Here is a 15,090-nt window from a genome sequence, read left to right as displayed (position 1 = left end):
AAATAATCCAATAAATTTACGTTTTTTTATTTAAATAAAAACAAACATTCGAGCATTGTACTTGTATTCTGTGATGACAATTTTAATACATACCAAAGAATAAGCAACAAGCAAAGAAACAATTTTAAATTAATTGTTAGTAATAAAAAGGATGATTGAGGCACTACATCTACTATATAAATATTCTATAAGCTATAGTACATAATTCCTTATTTGATAATATAAATATTTACATAATACGGAATTTATTAAAATAAATAATAGAACGAGAAATGCATAACAATGATTTACAAATACATAAACTTCAATACAGTTTAGATTCAAGTATACAAGAGATTCCACTTTCAGCTTATTTCATAAACCTTTTTTATTCCAAATAATATTACATCTTTGATTTCCATTGTGTAATGACTAGATACATACATACACATATATGATTAATTATAAGAAAAATACATTGGATAATTCATTTTAGTTTACCCGAGCTAATTTAAAGATAATACAAATGGAAAATCGAATCTTCACTGTATCGTCAAAATTGTAAAATATTATTCAGTAGCCGAACCGTAAATTTTTTTTATTCTAATTATAGCCAGTTTTTTAAAGAAATGTTTGGTACATCAAATTGCGGGCAGTTGCCGCCGCTCGGCAGCGGTCAGGTCGGGATGCCACAAGTCGACGATGAGCACGATACGGGTCCCAGTTCCGTTGTGCCAGACTTCGTGTTCGAAGCTATCGTCGAATATGAAAGTTTTACCGACGCGCCACTGTCTGAAATAAAATATCATTTATGTTATAATGGTTAGAGCGTTATATTAGTGGAGAGAGACATTACTGTATTTAATGTAAACTTTTAATTTCACGAAGTTTTATTTTCAATATATAATCAATATTTTTGGAATAATTTAGAAATCGTAATTAGTTTACATTTTTGTATATCAATGGAAAACAGCCCCAAGTTATAGTCTTCACTAAAAAAACTAAACGAAGAGTCAGCGGACGGACCTGGTCTCGTTGTGCACGCGGATGTAGGTGCCGTCCGTGTTGCTGAGCGCCAGGTGCAGGCGCAGGCGGCAGTTGGTGGGCCCCACGTGCGCGCGCACGTGCGTGCCGGCGCGCATGGCGCTGAACTTGACCTGCCCGCGCCGGCAGCCCGCGGCGGCGGGCTCGGCGCGCACGAGCGCGCACGTGACGGGCGCGCGCGCGCAGCGCCCGCCCACCTCGCGCCCGCGCACGAACAGCTCGAGCTGCGACCACTCGCCGCGCTCCATCAGCCCCTCCTTCTCGCGCTCGTAGGCCGCGCCGGCCTCCTCGGCCTCCCGGAGCACGTCCCGCCACGAGCTCTCCAGCGCTCGCGCGAGGCCGGCGTACGGGGTGTCCTCGACGGGCCACCAGGGCCGGGCCCGCAGGCGCGGCACGTTGTAGAGCGAGCGCTGCGCGGCGGACAGGAAGTGTCCGAGCGCGGCGGCGCGCGCGTGCACGCGCTGCGCGGCGCGCGGGCGGCCGAGCTGCAGCAGCGCGTCCCCGAGGTGGTAGTAGAAGCGCGCCGCGTCGGGCGGGCCGGCGTCGCCCTCGAGCGCCCTCTGCAGGTAGACGACCGCCTCCTCGAGGTTGTTGTAGTGGTTCTTCATTACGAAGCCGTGGTGGGCTAGAGCGACGCGATCGTTCGGCCAGAGTCGGAGCGTGTCTTGAAGGACCTCACTCGCCAAGTCGGCCCTGAGGAAGCATAAAGTATGTAAAAATATACAGAAATATATTTTTATATTATAAACATAAAGCGTTTGTGGCGAATTTACCTGTTAGCCATCAGAAAGGTAACGGTTAAATTGTTCCGGTGGTTGACATCGTGAGGGAATCTTCTTATTAGAAGCCTATAAATAGGCTCAGCGCTCAGGTACGTTCCTGTAAATCAAAATATTGAAACGTGTAATCAAATAATTACGATAGTAAAGACCAGTTACCTGAGACAAGTAAATTTTAAAAATACATATATATTGTATGCAGTCTCACCTCTAAATTGTATCCTATCAATGGCCCGACGGGCAACTTCCAGGAGCTTAGCATCCGAGAGGCGCTCGTTCATTTTGAGCAGATGTATGTAAGCGGCGATGGCCCGGGACAGCAGGCGGTTGTCCCGGCGCGCCTCGGCGGCGCCGTCGAGCGCGCGCGCCACGAGCCAGCGCGCGCGTGCGCTGTCGGCCAGCGCGCCCGCCGCCGCGCGCCGCTCGCACGCCGCCCACGCGCGCTCCACATGTTAGTCATCCACACTCACACAGTGGTCACACAACAAAGCATCGCATATCAATGCTCAACAACGCTCACACTCGGGTACGGGGTTGTGGTTACTCGGTAATGTCACCAGAAACGAAAGGTTTTCATAAATGTATGTTAATATATAGGGGAAATCTAAGCTACCGAAGTCGTCGATATGTTGTTCGGGGAGCGTGACGCGGGGTGCGGGCGTCCAACTCGACCGAAAAAAATATCGATGAGTTCTTCTGGGGGATAAAAATGGCACAACGAGCAAAGAAACTTAGTTTAAATTAGTGTAAAATGTTAGTCTAGCCAGTCCTGGAATTTGGAAAAATAACATGAAAGCTATTAAAATTTGTTGGATTGTAAAAGGTTTCCATTGCTAAAGTTTGTCAAATTTCATCTTCCAATTACAAAATTAAAGTATTTCTTTGAATTTAATATTATTTTACGATTCAATGCTCAAATATAAAAAAAAGTACCGTAAATTACACGAATCATATAAAAAGTGCTTGCTATATTCGATTAGCAAACGTTGTATTTAATCGTTATCTTAAATATAGTTGGAGTATTCGGTCATGCACAGAACCTATCGATGGAGTAAGTATCATGCAAGAAAGCGTGCTCATATAATATCATAGACAGTAGAATACCCCAACAATAAATACTAGACTCGAATCGTAATAATAGATTACTTAAAATGATCTTTTTTCACTTCTGTTATAAATGAGCTCTTTACAGATTACTACATAAACATGAAGGTAAACAGAATGTATTTGAATCGAAAAAGTAAAGATAAACAAATATTAAATTTACCAATTTCATGAGATTTATTAATATATAAATATCTTTTCAGAAATATAAATTTAATCAATATTAAAAAGAAAACTTTCAATTCTGCTTTCAAAGTTCCGATAAGAACTGCACCAAAATTAAATATAGCAGTCTCTCGCGAATCCATAATGGAAATGATAGATTATTCTCAACCAAAGACAAAGTTGATGTGTCTCTAATCGTCTTGTGTCTAAAATATGCTTCGGTTACATTCTGTTCGTTTAGGGGACAAATAATAACAATTAAAAGCTTATTATTACTCTTTTACCTACTTAACATATCATAGATAAAAACTAGTTGCCGCGCGCGGCTTCGCGAATTATGGATTGATTGTCAGATGGTGATTGGTTGCATAAAAAGTATATATCGTTTCTTAGAGAAATTCGATTCAGCGTTTTAGCCATAAAAGGGCGCTAGACAACCTGACAAATTAACTTTCGCATTTACAATAAAGTAAAAGTAAAGTAACAGCCTGTAATTTCCCACTGCTGGGCTAAGGCCTCCTCTTTCATTGAGGAGAGGGCTTGGAACATGTTCCACCACGCTGTTCCAATGCGGGGGAATGCACATGTGGCAGAATTTCGTTGTTAATAAAGTTAGACACATGTAGGTTTCCTCATGATGTTTTCCATCACCGCCGAGCACGAGATGAATGATAAACACAAATTAAACAAATATATATTGGGTGCTTGCCTGGGTTTGAAACAGAAATCATCGGTTAAGATGCACGCGTTCTAACCACTGGGCCATCTCAGCATTTATAATATTTATTTAAAGTTCAACAATAATTGGAACCTACTGAGAATACAATACATATATTTTATTTCGTGACTTGGATGATATAATCAACAAAGGAATAGCATGACTTTTCAAAGAGTTCTTACATCTGAAAAACAGTTATCTTTTAATTGAGGTCATATTCAATTATTATAGATGTTGTCATTCGTGTGATGTCTAATCACGGTCTGCAATATTGTCTTTGGATTTTGAAAATATAAATGTCTCACCTGACGCAGTTCTTCTTCAGCGGTGTCAAGCTGTTCGCGCCAGTACGTCTGGCTTGGTTCACCAGGCCATTCGTCTTCTATACTATTCCCACCTTCCTCTGTAATCGAAAGATTACAAACTTATTTGTAAAAAAAAAGTCAGTGATTAAATTATTAACCATATCATGTAAAAAATATTTACTCGACAATGATTTGAAGATAACAAGAAATATATTTTTTTTTGGTATGTGGCCAATTTAAATTTGATAACGACAAGTAACATCAGCTATTTTAGTTTGTTATACAACGTAAACGTTACGTCTAAAAAAATGATAAAATATTGTTAAGTAAAGTTAATTTCACTCACACTTTGTTAGTCATGCTAATTCGAACATTATTAGGTAAAGTTCGTTCATGCTGGTGCTAGAAAACCGCGTTTTTTACATAGCAAAGGACACACTTTAACAACGTTTGTTTACTGTGTTTTCCGGGTCTCTCCGGTTCCGGGAGGCGACCGTATTTAGCTTCTAATCGACTTAACAGTTCCGTATCATCAACATCCGATATTTCTTCTTCATCATCTTGCTCCTCCTCTTCTTCTTCTTCTTCAATTTGTTCGTCGTCTATAATTTCGACATCATCGGGAACTTCTTCAGGTTCTGATTCTTCTTCTTTGTGTTCTGTCTTTAGAATCGGAGACTTCTGTTGGGTAGTTATTTTTGTTGGTATAACAATTTCTTCTTCTTCCTCCTCCTCTTCTTCTTCGATCTCTTCATCATCACTATACAGCTCTTTTTCTTCATCATCCTTTGTTTTGTTTTCTGGAATCTAAAAGAAATTTTTCAGTTTATAAGTGGACAGTATGATTAAGGTTTTCTGAGTATTTTATTTTAAGTAGGAAAACTTATATTTCATTTTTAAGTTGATTACTTACCTCCTGATCACGTAATGTTTTTTTTTCGTTTACTTCTCGTTCAATATCTGGTTTCGTTATAGGCGCCGACATTACCACAGGAGCCGGTTTTTTGAATATGTGCTCGTCACTCACTGCGCGAGGAGGTTGCGGTGGCCTTTGAGCTACATACGTCGACGGTTCTTCAGAAACAATAGTCATCCGACGGTCGGGTATAGGAGCCGTGTCTTGTCTTGTAGGCTCTTCCGGTTCAGGGGCATCTATTTTGGGAAGCTTATTGTATAACTACGACTTATGATTTTACTTCGCAAAGAAGGCTTATTTTTTTTTAAGCAATGAATAAACAATTCGTATTATATGATATCCGCCAGTTGTGCAGACTATAGTACTACTATAGTAAGTAGATACGCACCGCGGGCCGTGGCGCGCCTCAGCACGGCGTGCGTGGCCGCGACCAGAGCGCCGCCCACAGCCAGCTTCAGCCACACTGCAACACACGCGCCACACGCTTTAACCACAACGCTAAGCAATACCTCTGTCGTGCCCGACCTCCGCCGAGGTATTCAGAGAGTTTGTTTTATTTAACATCGAAAGGCTAACGATTACATAATCCACCGAAAAGTTTCCGACTTCGGGCATTGAGCATCAAGTCAATCACTCCTTCTACCGTCAACACTAAAAAGTTCGACACTGAATATTGTGCTCGTATTTTTCTGTTTTATATCTACTTCAACGTGTAAATAATACGCACTATCCATGGGATTAAAGATCATATGTACCTTATCATAGCAATTACAATGGTTAACAAATTATTGGTGTTTGGCTATAGATAAATAACTCATCTTAGAATTATTTGTATTAGAAAAAATAACTGACTTCTGTCGGATGAAAATAATCCTTTAAAAAACTAATGAAGTGAAATAATAACGGTTGCAACTATAATTTAATATTAAAAGAGTTAAACATTTTAGTATATATTTAAAAAAAAAAATGGGCATACATAATTTTATTATGAAATTCAGAAGAATTTTTTTATAAATATTTGTATTATAAAAAAGAAACGATTGAATACTACATCTAACACATAAAATCTCATATGTATAAAATTCTCAGAATGCAATGCTGTAATTACTTCGATCTAGTACGAAATAAACCGCCCGACAGCTAAATCTTAGGAATTTACATTAGAATGCGATGTATTACGTAAAGCGTCATTCAAGATTACCTTCCAATCGAGCGAAGCCACGGAATAAGTCTAAACCGATCGTGATTATAGAATTCATATTTGCGTATTCGAACGTAAATATATGAAATAATTCATACGTGCACCGCTGAAGCTGCAGTGGCCGCAAATAAGCGTGTGTAATGTAGCTGGGACGCGTGGGCGGCGAGAGGAATAATGACAATGAACGACATGATATTTTCGTGTACGATACACATCTCGTTAAAACGTTTTACACGTATGATACGTTTACGACATATTTTATCGTTTTAGAGATGTTCTTCTTATTTTGAAAACCAATTTTTTAAATATTACTTTAAAAATGTTCTATTTTAGTTTAAATTCTATTACTTAATAAAAAATATTCTATTTTTAAAATACACAGATAGAATTATTGATGAATTATAATTATTGATGATTTCATATTAATTATACAAATTTTGTAAGGTTTGAAATGAAAGAAAGCTCTTTTTTATCACATATATTTTTTATTGAATATTTTATGACAGTTAAATTTCAAATATTTTATATCGACTTAAAACGTAGGTTACTACTTTTTATATTAATTAAAATATCACACAGAATTAACTAATCGAAGACCACAACCCATGCAGTGACATTTAACAAGGTACACAATAATTTATTGCTGAAATTCTGCATGCATTTAATTGTAAATAGTAAAAATACTAAAATGCTGGCAACATAGAATGTTAGTGTTTGTTAGTGTATGAATGTACGATCTAAGTATAATAAAAAAATATTTATTGGATTTCAATCAGGTAAAAAATAGCCAGGACCAGTGTCTAGATTTTTCTGTCTAATTTTTTCTATCCGGAGTTAGTGAGTTGGGGATTCATAATAAGTAGATTTGTAATTTTTTATTTTTTAGTTAATTTTCCTATTTTGTTTTATTATTCATTTATTTAGTTGAAATTTCGTAAAAAAATTTCTGTTTTAGTTTTGGGCCACAGCTTTTACCGAGTTTTTGAGGAGGCGTTCCTAAATTTTAAGTATAAAAAAGTAGCCTATATTCTTCCACGGGATAAAAGTTTGGTCCATACCAAATTTGAAGAGACAGACAGAATTACATTACGAATGCAGTTGGATTTTCAAACCCAAGATTATTGCATTACAGGCGAATGCTGAAAGCGAGAGATGGCTATTACCCTCAAGCCTCGGCTTGCTGGCAAATCTAGCATTGGGTACTAATCTCTCTTCGGTCGTGTCAGAATACCTCTGCAACGAACTTTCAAAATAAAAACGAATAGAGTGCACCTTCGTTTGCGCACTTTACTTTACTTGTACTAAATAATGACCACTCTGGCCGGAATCAGAAGAGGGAAAATATTTTTATAAAGGGCCATGAAAGAAAGATTCTGAATTTTTAGAAAGTATAAATATGTGACTTTACTATAATTTTCTAGAACACTACTCATTGAGAGATAGAAATCGTAGTGGAAATAAATTATAAGCATAAAATTATAATAAATCAATATCAGTAGGAAACTATTCCAAAATATTAAGGTTAATTCCCGGTCGCTGAAAGAATACATTGTTGACGGTACCATAAATGGACGATTTAACTTTGAAGGGGCGACGAATTTACGATTAAAATATTAATAGTCCTAATAACGAATATGATCATTAAATACTACAACATTCAGTAAACAAACACGTGTTAATATATAAAATGATTTTTCATATAATCTAGAAGAATGCATTTTTAAATCCTCATTGCGCTGTTACGAGGTTATATAATGTTTTTTTTTTTTTTTAAGATAATCAAATGTCATTATCAAATGACAGACGTCAGAAGCGTATTGTTTCAACGACTGCACTTTTACAATGTTAGTTGTTGCAAAGTAAAGCTGAAAGCAATAGTATTGAAAGTTACTCACTGTGGGATGCTTGAGCCTCCTCTCTACGCAATTCTTCTTGCTTCCTCTCATACTCCTCTTCTTCGGCTAACGTGTCGATAGGCTTTACAATCGTTTCTTCTTCTATCTGTTGAATTATAGAGTATATTATAATATGTATATACATAACTATCTCAAATTATACTGAGGCCTTTGGTTTGGGACCTTTTGGTAGCTTTACTACCATGTACAAATAATCTTCTTACAGCTAGGCCTTAGGTATCGTATAGTTATAAATAAACGGTGAGGTAATTTTCAAAAAATTCGCGAGAATCTGATTGGTTGTACAATCTTACGGCTAAAATATAGTTATTTCTAACAAATACGACCATTTCGAAAATATAAATACCAGTCAATGTGAGACCAAATGTGTGAAAGAAATTTTTGGTTCTCCGGGGACCTCTTAGGATGGGGGCCTTGGGCATGATCCGTGTGCCTTATGTTAAAGACGGTAATATGTAGATAGACTATCAAAACTACGGACGCACGCTAATAAAGAAGATTGATATTTCACAAGTGTCAAGTGCAGTTGTCACGTTCACCAAGATAATAATGTTGGTCCGTTTGTATTTGATATCTAAGTATGTAGTGATTACGAACACAGAAATATAGTTTGACTGTCTAACTTAGAGAATGTGGCGATAAAGCAATAGCAAAAATAATTTAATTTTGTACTATATTGTTTCCAAAATAAATAGAATATTATTCGATAATTTACGAAGGAATACTAGAAAGATTTATTATTATACTGATATGATAAGAATATTATTATTATAACTTTAGGATATTAAAATTTTGTTTTAATTAATTAATGTTGTGAGCTGAGATGGCCCAGTGATTAGAACGCGTGTATCTTAACCGATGATTGCGGGTTCAAACCCAGGCAAGCACCACTATACATATGTGCTTCATTTGAATTTATAATTCATCTCGTGCTCGGCAGTGAAGGAAGACATTGTGAGGAAATCTGCATGTCTCTAATTTCATCAAAATTCTGCCACATTCCACGAACCCGCATTGGAACAGCGTGGTGGAATATGTTTTAAACCCTCTGCTTAATGGAAAAGGAGGCCTAATCTCAGCAGTGGGAAATTTACAGGCCGTTACTTTACTTTACTGATTAATGTTGAGTAAATTTGTTATTTCGGAAATTAATCTTATTAATATTCGTTTACTTTAAAAGGCTGGTCGTGTTTCGTTGAAATGATAGAACCACCAAAGGGGCACACATAAAGTGGATTAAGTGTCATTCGTGCATTCAATCCAGCACTAAGAGTTGAATGAATGAAACGGGAAATAATTCTACGAGCTTCTTGTTGTAACAATTCTAACGTCACATGCATTTTATATACTCTAAATATATGAATGATGTGTCATTCACTCACTTCGACAAAAGGTTTCCCAGCCGGTGGTGTTGTGATTCGTTCCACGGGTGGTTCATCATCGTCTGTCTCTAAGAAATCTTCATCATCTTCTTTCTCCTCTTGTGTAGCATCCTCCTTCGACACATCTAAATACAAGCCAATACATATAAAAAAATTTTTGTAAGTTACAGGCTCAGATTTTCTTTGATCAGGATTACGGTGGGAACATATTTTATTGAATGACTCTGCTTCAAATAAAACAAATTCATGCCTATTCTAACTAAATATTGCATCAGTAATATGCAATGCCACAGATGTATTTGTGCCTTAAAGCATAAATAATCATGTTAATAATATTACTGAATTTTCAAATAACATCACACATGTAGTTTCGATAGTTGAATTGAATGCAAAAGTATTGCGACAAAAAATTTGTTTAGCGAGGTGAATTCAACAGTTATTTATCTATATTAGCGCAACTTCATTCTGAGCGCAGGTTCGTACTTTGTTCTGTATAATCCACTCATTAATATTGAAAAGTCACACCAGCATTATGGAGCAATTGGAGCATAATGTTAACATAGACGTAGCAGTTGCATAAAGATTATTTATTTGCAATTTCTGGTGGTAGCGCTTTGTGCAAGCCCGTCTGGGTAGGTAGCATCCACTCACCAGTTATTCTACCGCCAAATAACAGTACTCAGTATTGTTGTGTTCCGGTTTGAAGGGTGAGTGAGTCAGTGTAACTACAGGCACAAGGGACATAAAATCTTAGTTCCCATGGTTGGCACATTGACGATGTAAGGAATAGTTAATATTTCTTACAGCGTCATTGTCTATGGGTGATGGTGACCACTTACCATCAGGTGGCCTAAAAGCTCGTCCGCCAAACTATACCATAAAAAAAATTTACCTTCATCTTCTTTGTCATGGAGAGTCGATTTGAGTGGAACTTCTTCTGAACCCTCGTCGTCATCATTGAACTCCCTTTCGATTTTCTCTATCTCGTCTTCATCATCTGCCTCGTCATCGTCTTGTTCTTGATTTTCCTATACAGAGAGATTGTTCGAATTACTTTATATTTTTTAAAATAAACTCTTAAAATTGAGTAATTTTTTCAATGATATTTTAATAAACAGATATGTTATACAGAAAAAAGTGTGCCGCACCGGGGACCGTTTTAGTTTATTTTTACATTTCGTTAAAAGTAAAAAAGATAGCTTGATAAAAACAATAAGTAAAAGGGATAACTAGATGTTTTAATTACGCAAAATGTATTACTACGTAATAATAGTGTATTATAACGTATTACTACGTAAAACAACTAAAGGCAAACGTCCCAATTAGGACGTTTTCTAGTCTTCACTTTTTGAGCGTTAATAACATATCTGTTTACTACATCATTGTTTTTTTTAATAAATATAAATTAATCAAGTAAGTGTTTATTGTTTACATATGTTAATCAACTAGAAACTCTATTAGGATAGACAATGACATATAATATATATACCATTCGTTACGAATCTAACATATAATCGTGTCTTTATGAGTAATTTTATTTGCAAATATATTATAGCTGTAATAAAACGCGTTAAATAATTTTCAAACATGCTGACAACTTAACGAAACACATCGAAATGTGTATAAAATTTTTAAAAATTGCTAGTTAAAATTGTTATTATTGCCATACCTAAAAAAAAAACAAAAATTGTTATAAATAAAAATTAACAAAAAATATATACTTCAATATAAATAAATAAAATGAAATACAAATATTATTAACTGTAACAGTATTTAGTTGGTATTTACGAATATAAGGAAATTTTACCATACTCGGTAACAATCAAAGCTCTTTTATAGTTAGTAGCCAATCAAATCAAAAATATTTTGTTAACAATTTTCAATATCACGCAGTTTCATTCAGTATTATTGATTTGCACCTCATCAAGTTCTGCACTTTCATCTTTTTCATTTCTTCCATATACATAATTTTCATCATTATCCTGTTCGTCTTCATCATCTTGTTCATCCTGATTATCTTCTTCATCAGAGTCATTATCATTTTGGTCATCATCTATTTCTTTACTTATTTTGTCGTCATCTTCTTCAATTTCTTGACTTTCACGACTAACTTGTTCGTCATCATTGTCATCATCATCATCATTATCGACAACATTATATTTTTGGTCGTCATAACTATATCGACTGTAAGCTATTTTCTCATCAACCTCCTGTTTAATGTATATTTTTTTTAAAATATGTGTATTAAAACTTAATTAGTCTGGTTAAGGTAAAAACACTGCAATACTTTATTGGGGGAAAACATTCTAATATATTATTGAAAGCCTTTTCATATGTCTTTAATATGAATTGATAGGCTAGGAGGCATGAAAGATAAAACTGTACAAATTGAAATATACATATTACGTAAACCTAATTGGTAAATAAATCCATATTCACACCTCATCATCCGTTTCATCTAAATTTTCTACGCTTTCATCATTATTGTCTTCGTTTTCGTGTGTCTCGTCTTGTTGCTCTTCCTCATCACCATCAGCTTCGTTACTGTCAGCAATTTCATCCTCTTCATCTTCATGTTCTTCATCATCTTCATCATCATGTTCTTCATCATCTTCATCTTCATGTTCTTCATCATCTTCATCTAAATCATGTTCTTCTTCATCTTCAAGATCAGATTCAACATGTTCTTCAATATCATCATCCTAAATTATTAGTGATAAATATATTTGTTCAAAAGTTTGTGGAAAAAGAAAGATTTCCTCACTACTAACTCAGATCAAGAATAAACGTAACTGGGTGTATCCTATAATTTTAAAATATGTATTAATGGTAATAATGATGATGAATCTTGATATAAAATTGAAATGAAAATTATCTAGCACTCTTAAACATCAAAATAAGTGAAAGTCTAATGAAATAAACAATATCTATTGTTCTGAATATATGGTATCTTACAAAATATAATTAAAAAAAAAAAGGAATAATGACCAATAAAAATAGTATAGCAACTATAAATTTACTGTATATCATCTAAGACTCTGTTAAGATAAATAACTTACGGGGTGTTTTAATTCTAAAGTATGTTCGTCATGATGATCATCATCGGCAGTATCTTCTAACCAACCTTCCAGAACACCAGAATATCGTGACTCAACAGAGTTTGCTTCCACTGTAAAACAAAAACAGTTTTTTATGTCCAAATTCACTATAATTTTACAAAATATACAGCTAAATAAGTAAAAAATACAATCAAATTATACTTCAATTCAAAATAATATATATGATAGTCCATTTTTATTTTAAAGGTGTAATTTATAAAATAATAAATAATAATAATTTAAAAACAAGTATTACTTGGATGAATATACTTACATTCAGTGAGACCTCTATTTTCTAGAATAATCAATCCAACAAGTGTAATCAGTACCGCCAAAAGAGAAAAAAATATTATTTTCGCACACCAATGTCCACCAGTGCCATGATCATGTTGGGAGTGCATAAAGACATCTCCCTCGCCAAGAGTCGCTGCCGTACCACGAGGCTCCTCTACACCTAAATCATCTGAAATTATAAGATTAAATAAATACTTTTATGAGTACATTTTTAAAAGTAAATTGTTGTTAGTAACATTCTTATTTCATACCTTTTTTTTTCTTTTTATCTTTCCTCCTTCTTGGCTGTACATCTCCTGACATGATTTACTTTGATCTGACGCTCTTTAGGCGGCAGAAGATAGCTCCTTACTGTTTCATAACCCTGAGTAAACAATGGAAGTACAGTGAACTTGCAAATTAGGAGCGAAACGTAAAAGATTACAAATGCGCAATTTTCATGAAGATATAGATGTATATTGGCGCACGTTGAAATATTAAAATAACCTACATAACAAAGTCTCACTGGTCGTTTCTTGAATTTATTTTAGAATTTAACCTAAAAATAACCGAGAAAGACAGCTGGGAAAAGAGAAAATCGACAGGTGAACTGATACTAAGGAAGTTTGAAAATTGACAGTTATATTTATTAAATATAGATTTTTTAAATGATAAATAAATAATTTCAATGCAGAATTCAGGAATATTTTTTATTTTGTAGTATCAGAAACAAAATGGATGGAACATTTTATTTGTATATTATTAAGAATTACGAATGCATCGCAATGTATATTGTGTTGCTGTCATTTGTCATTGTCAAAATGATAAGGTTATCTAGTTATAAACAAAGTTTCTTATTGTTACTAAAACAGTTCCAGCTGTAATTATGTGTACCGTCATAGTCTTGTACGATGGATATTCAGATCTAAAAAATGAACTTGAAATGTGTGCAAACTGTAGTTGTACACTTATAAAAGGTTGCAATAACATAATAGTGGATACTATGACACCATGGGACTCTGATAAAATTGTTTCTGGTGAATAAGTATGATTTTTGATAATACAATCTTTATTTGACACTGTAGAACTAAAAGACACTAGTCTCCAGAATCCTTTATCACTAGAATATATTTTCATATTATTTTTATTTGTAGCTCTTAAAAAAGAAGATGTCAATGTTGAAGATATTAATTATGTGATATCAACACATGGGCATTCAGATCACACGGGCAATAATAATCTTTTTCTCAATGCCAAACATATTGTTGGTTTTAGTGTGTCCTATAGAGATAATTACTACTTACATCCTTTTCAAGAAGGTAATTATTTTATTATTATGATAATTCTAAATTTAAAATTTCTTACATTCCGAACTGATGTTTGAGTATCAATAAGCAAGTTTAATCACATATGTATTGAGTAAAGACTGTTTGTTTTGTTTCTGACTGAGTGTTTGACTGACTCTACTATTATATCTATAGTAAAATTATTGGAATTTTTTCTTTTCTTTATTTTCCAGGTAAAGAGTTTAACATAAATGATAATGTGAAAGTAGTACCAACTCCAGGACATACACTCACAGATGTCACAGTTCTGGTAACAAATAGTGCAAAAGAAACAGTTGCTATTACAGGTGGAGCACTAATGTTATATTTTTTATATATACTGATTGATTGAAAATATAGACATTTCTTTTCTAATTATTTTAATACATATTAATAAAATACAATGGTAACATTACAAATCTGTTTTAGGTGATTTATTTGAAAAGGTTGAGGATATAGAAAATCCGAATATTTGGCTTGATGCAGGTAGTGAAGACCATATTCAGCAAAGGAAAAATAGATTAAAAATTGCTCAATTAGCAGATTGGATTGTACCAGGACATGGGCCTAAGTTTAAAGTTACAGATCAAATTAGGGAATCTTTACTAAAGCAAATTGTAATGGATCAAACTTGATGTAATATATAATCTGCAATATATTATATTTATGAATAAAATATTAAATTTTTACTTTATGTATTTTTCTTTTACATACCAAAAACATTCAACATATTGAACATTTTTTTATGAAGGTTATCTAATATCAATTATTTCAATACAAGTTTTGATTCATCCATAGATATGTTGGAAAAGTTAAAGATTGTGTCTGTAAGACATGAGAGATAAAAAACTATCTTCACTTACTGGGTGTAGTGCAAATTGATCT

General features: G+C 34.5%; 2 protein-coding genes across 6 annotated transcripts; one reads left to right on the top strand and one right to left on the bottom strand.

The window, feature by feature from the left end:
• Positions 1-11: 11 nt before the first annotated feature.
• On the bottom strand, positions 12-13,611 carry LOC124534181 (aspartyl/asparaginyl beta-hydroxylase). 5 transcript variants are annotated; one of them, XM_047109893.1, is made up of 17 exons: positions 13,392-13,611; positions 13,153-13,265; positions 12,882-13,070; positions 12,569-12,678; positions 11,951-12,211; positions 11,429-11,719; positions 10,402-10,537; positions 9,510-9,634; positions 8,107-8,212; positions 5,399-5,473; positions 5,008-5,246; positions 4,553-4,901; positions 4,095-4,192; positions 2,011-2,245; positions 1,797-1,902; positions 1,006-1,716; positions 12-771 (listed from the first exon to the last, which is right to left on the bottom strand). In XM_047109893.1, the coding sequence occupies exons 2-17, from the start codon at positions 13,202-13,204 to the stop codon at positions 621-623; spliced, it is 3,234 nt and encodes a 1,077-aa protein (XP_046965849.1). In that variant the 5' UTR covers positions 13,205-13,265; positions 13,392-13,611; the 3' UTR covers positions 12-620. The 5 variants fall into 5 exon arrangements, with proteins under 5 accessions (XP_046965849.1, XP_046965861.1, XP_046965856.1 ...); XM_047109905.1 differs by lacking the exon at positions 11,429-11,719; XM_047109900.1 differs by having other exon boundaries at positions 13,153-13,475.
• A 75-nt stretch (positions 13,612-13,686) lies between these two features.
• LOC124534217 (metallo-beta-lactamase domain-containing protein 1) lies at positions 13,687-14,894 on the top strand. The gene is made up of 4 exons (XM_047109943.1): positions 13,687-13,917; positions 14,035-14,199; positions 14,400-14,513; positions 14,635-14,894. Exons 1-4 carry the CDS (start codon positions 13,767-13,769, stop codon positions 14,838-14,840), a joined length of 636 nt encoding a protein of 211 aa, XP_046965899.1. The 5' UTR covers positions 13,687-13,766; the 3' UTR covers positions 14,841-14,894.
• Positions 14,895-15,090: the final 196 nt, after the last annotated feature.

The sequence above is a fragment of the Vanessa cardui genome, chromosome 1, assembly GCF_905220365.1.
Source record: "Vanessa cardui chromosome 1, ilVanCard2.1, whole genome shotgun sequence".
In the NCBI taxonomy this organism is placed as follows: domain Eukaryota; kingdom Metazoa; phylum Arthropoda; class Insecta; order Lepidoptera; family Nymphalidae; genus Vanessa; species Vanessa cardui.
Note: the sequence above shows the minus strand (reverse complement) of the source record. Positions and strands in the feature narration are given on the sequence as shown.

Coding starts and splice junctions, on each gene's coding strand:
- LOC124534181 (XM_047109893.1), bottom strand. CDS start 13,204: ATGTCAGGAGATGTACAGCCAAGAAGGAGGAAAGATAAAAAGAAAAAA. Junction 12,679..12,881: donor AAATAGAGGTCTCACTGAAT/GTAAGTATATTC, acceptor TTTGTTTTACAG/TGGAAGCAAACTCTGTTGAG. Junction 5,247..5,398: donor GAGGCGCGCCACGGCCCGCG/GTGCGTATCTAC, acceptor TTCCCAAAATAG/ATGCCCCTGAACCGGAAGAG.
- LOC124534217 (XM_047109943.1), top strand. CDS start 13,767: ATGTGTACCGTCATAGTCTTGTACGATGGATATTCAGATCTAAAAAAT. Junction 13,918..14,034: donor CTCTGATAAAATTGTTTCTG/GTGAATAAGTAT, acceptor TTTTATTTGTAG/CTCTTAAAAAAGAAGATGTC. Junction 14,200..14,399: donor CTTACATCCTTTTCAAGAAG/GTAATTATTTTA, acceptor TTTATTTTCCAG/GTAAAGAGTTTAACATAAAT.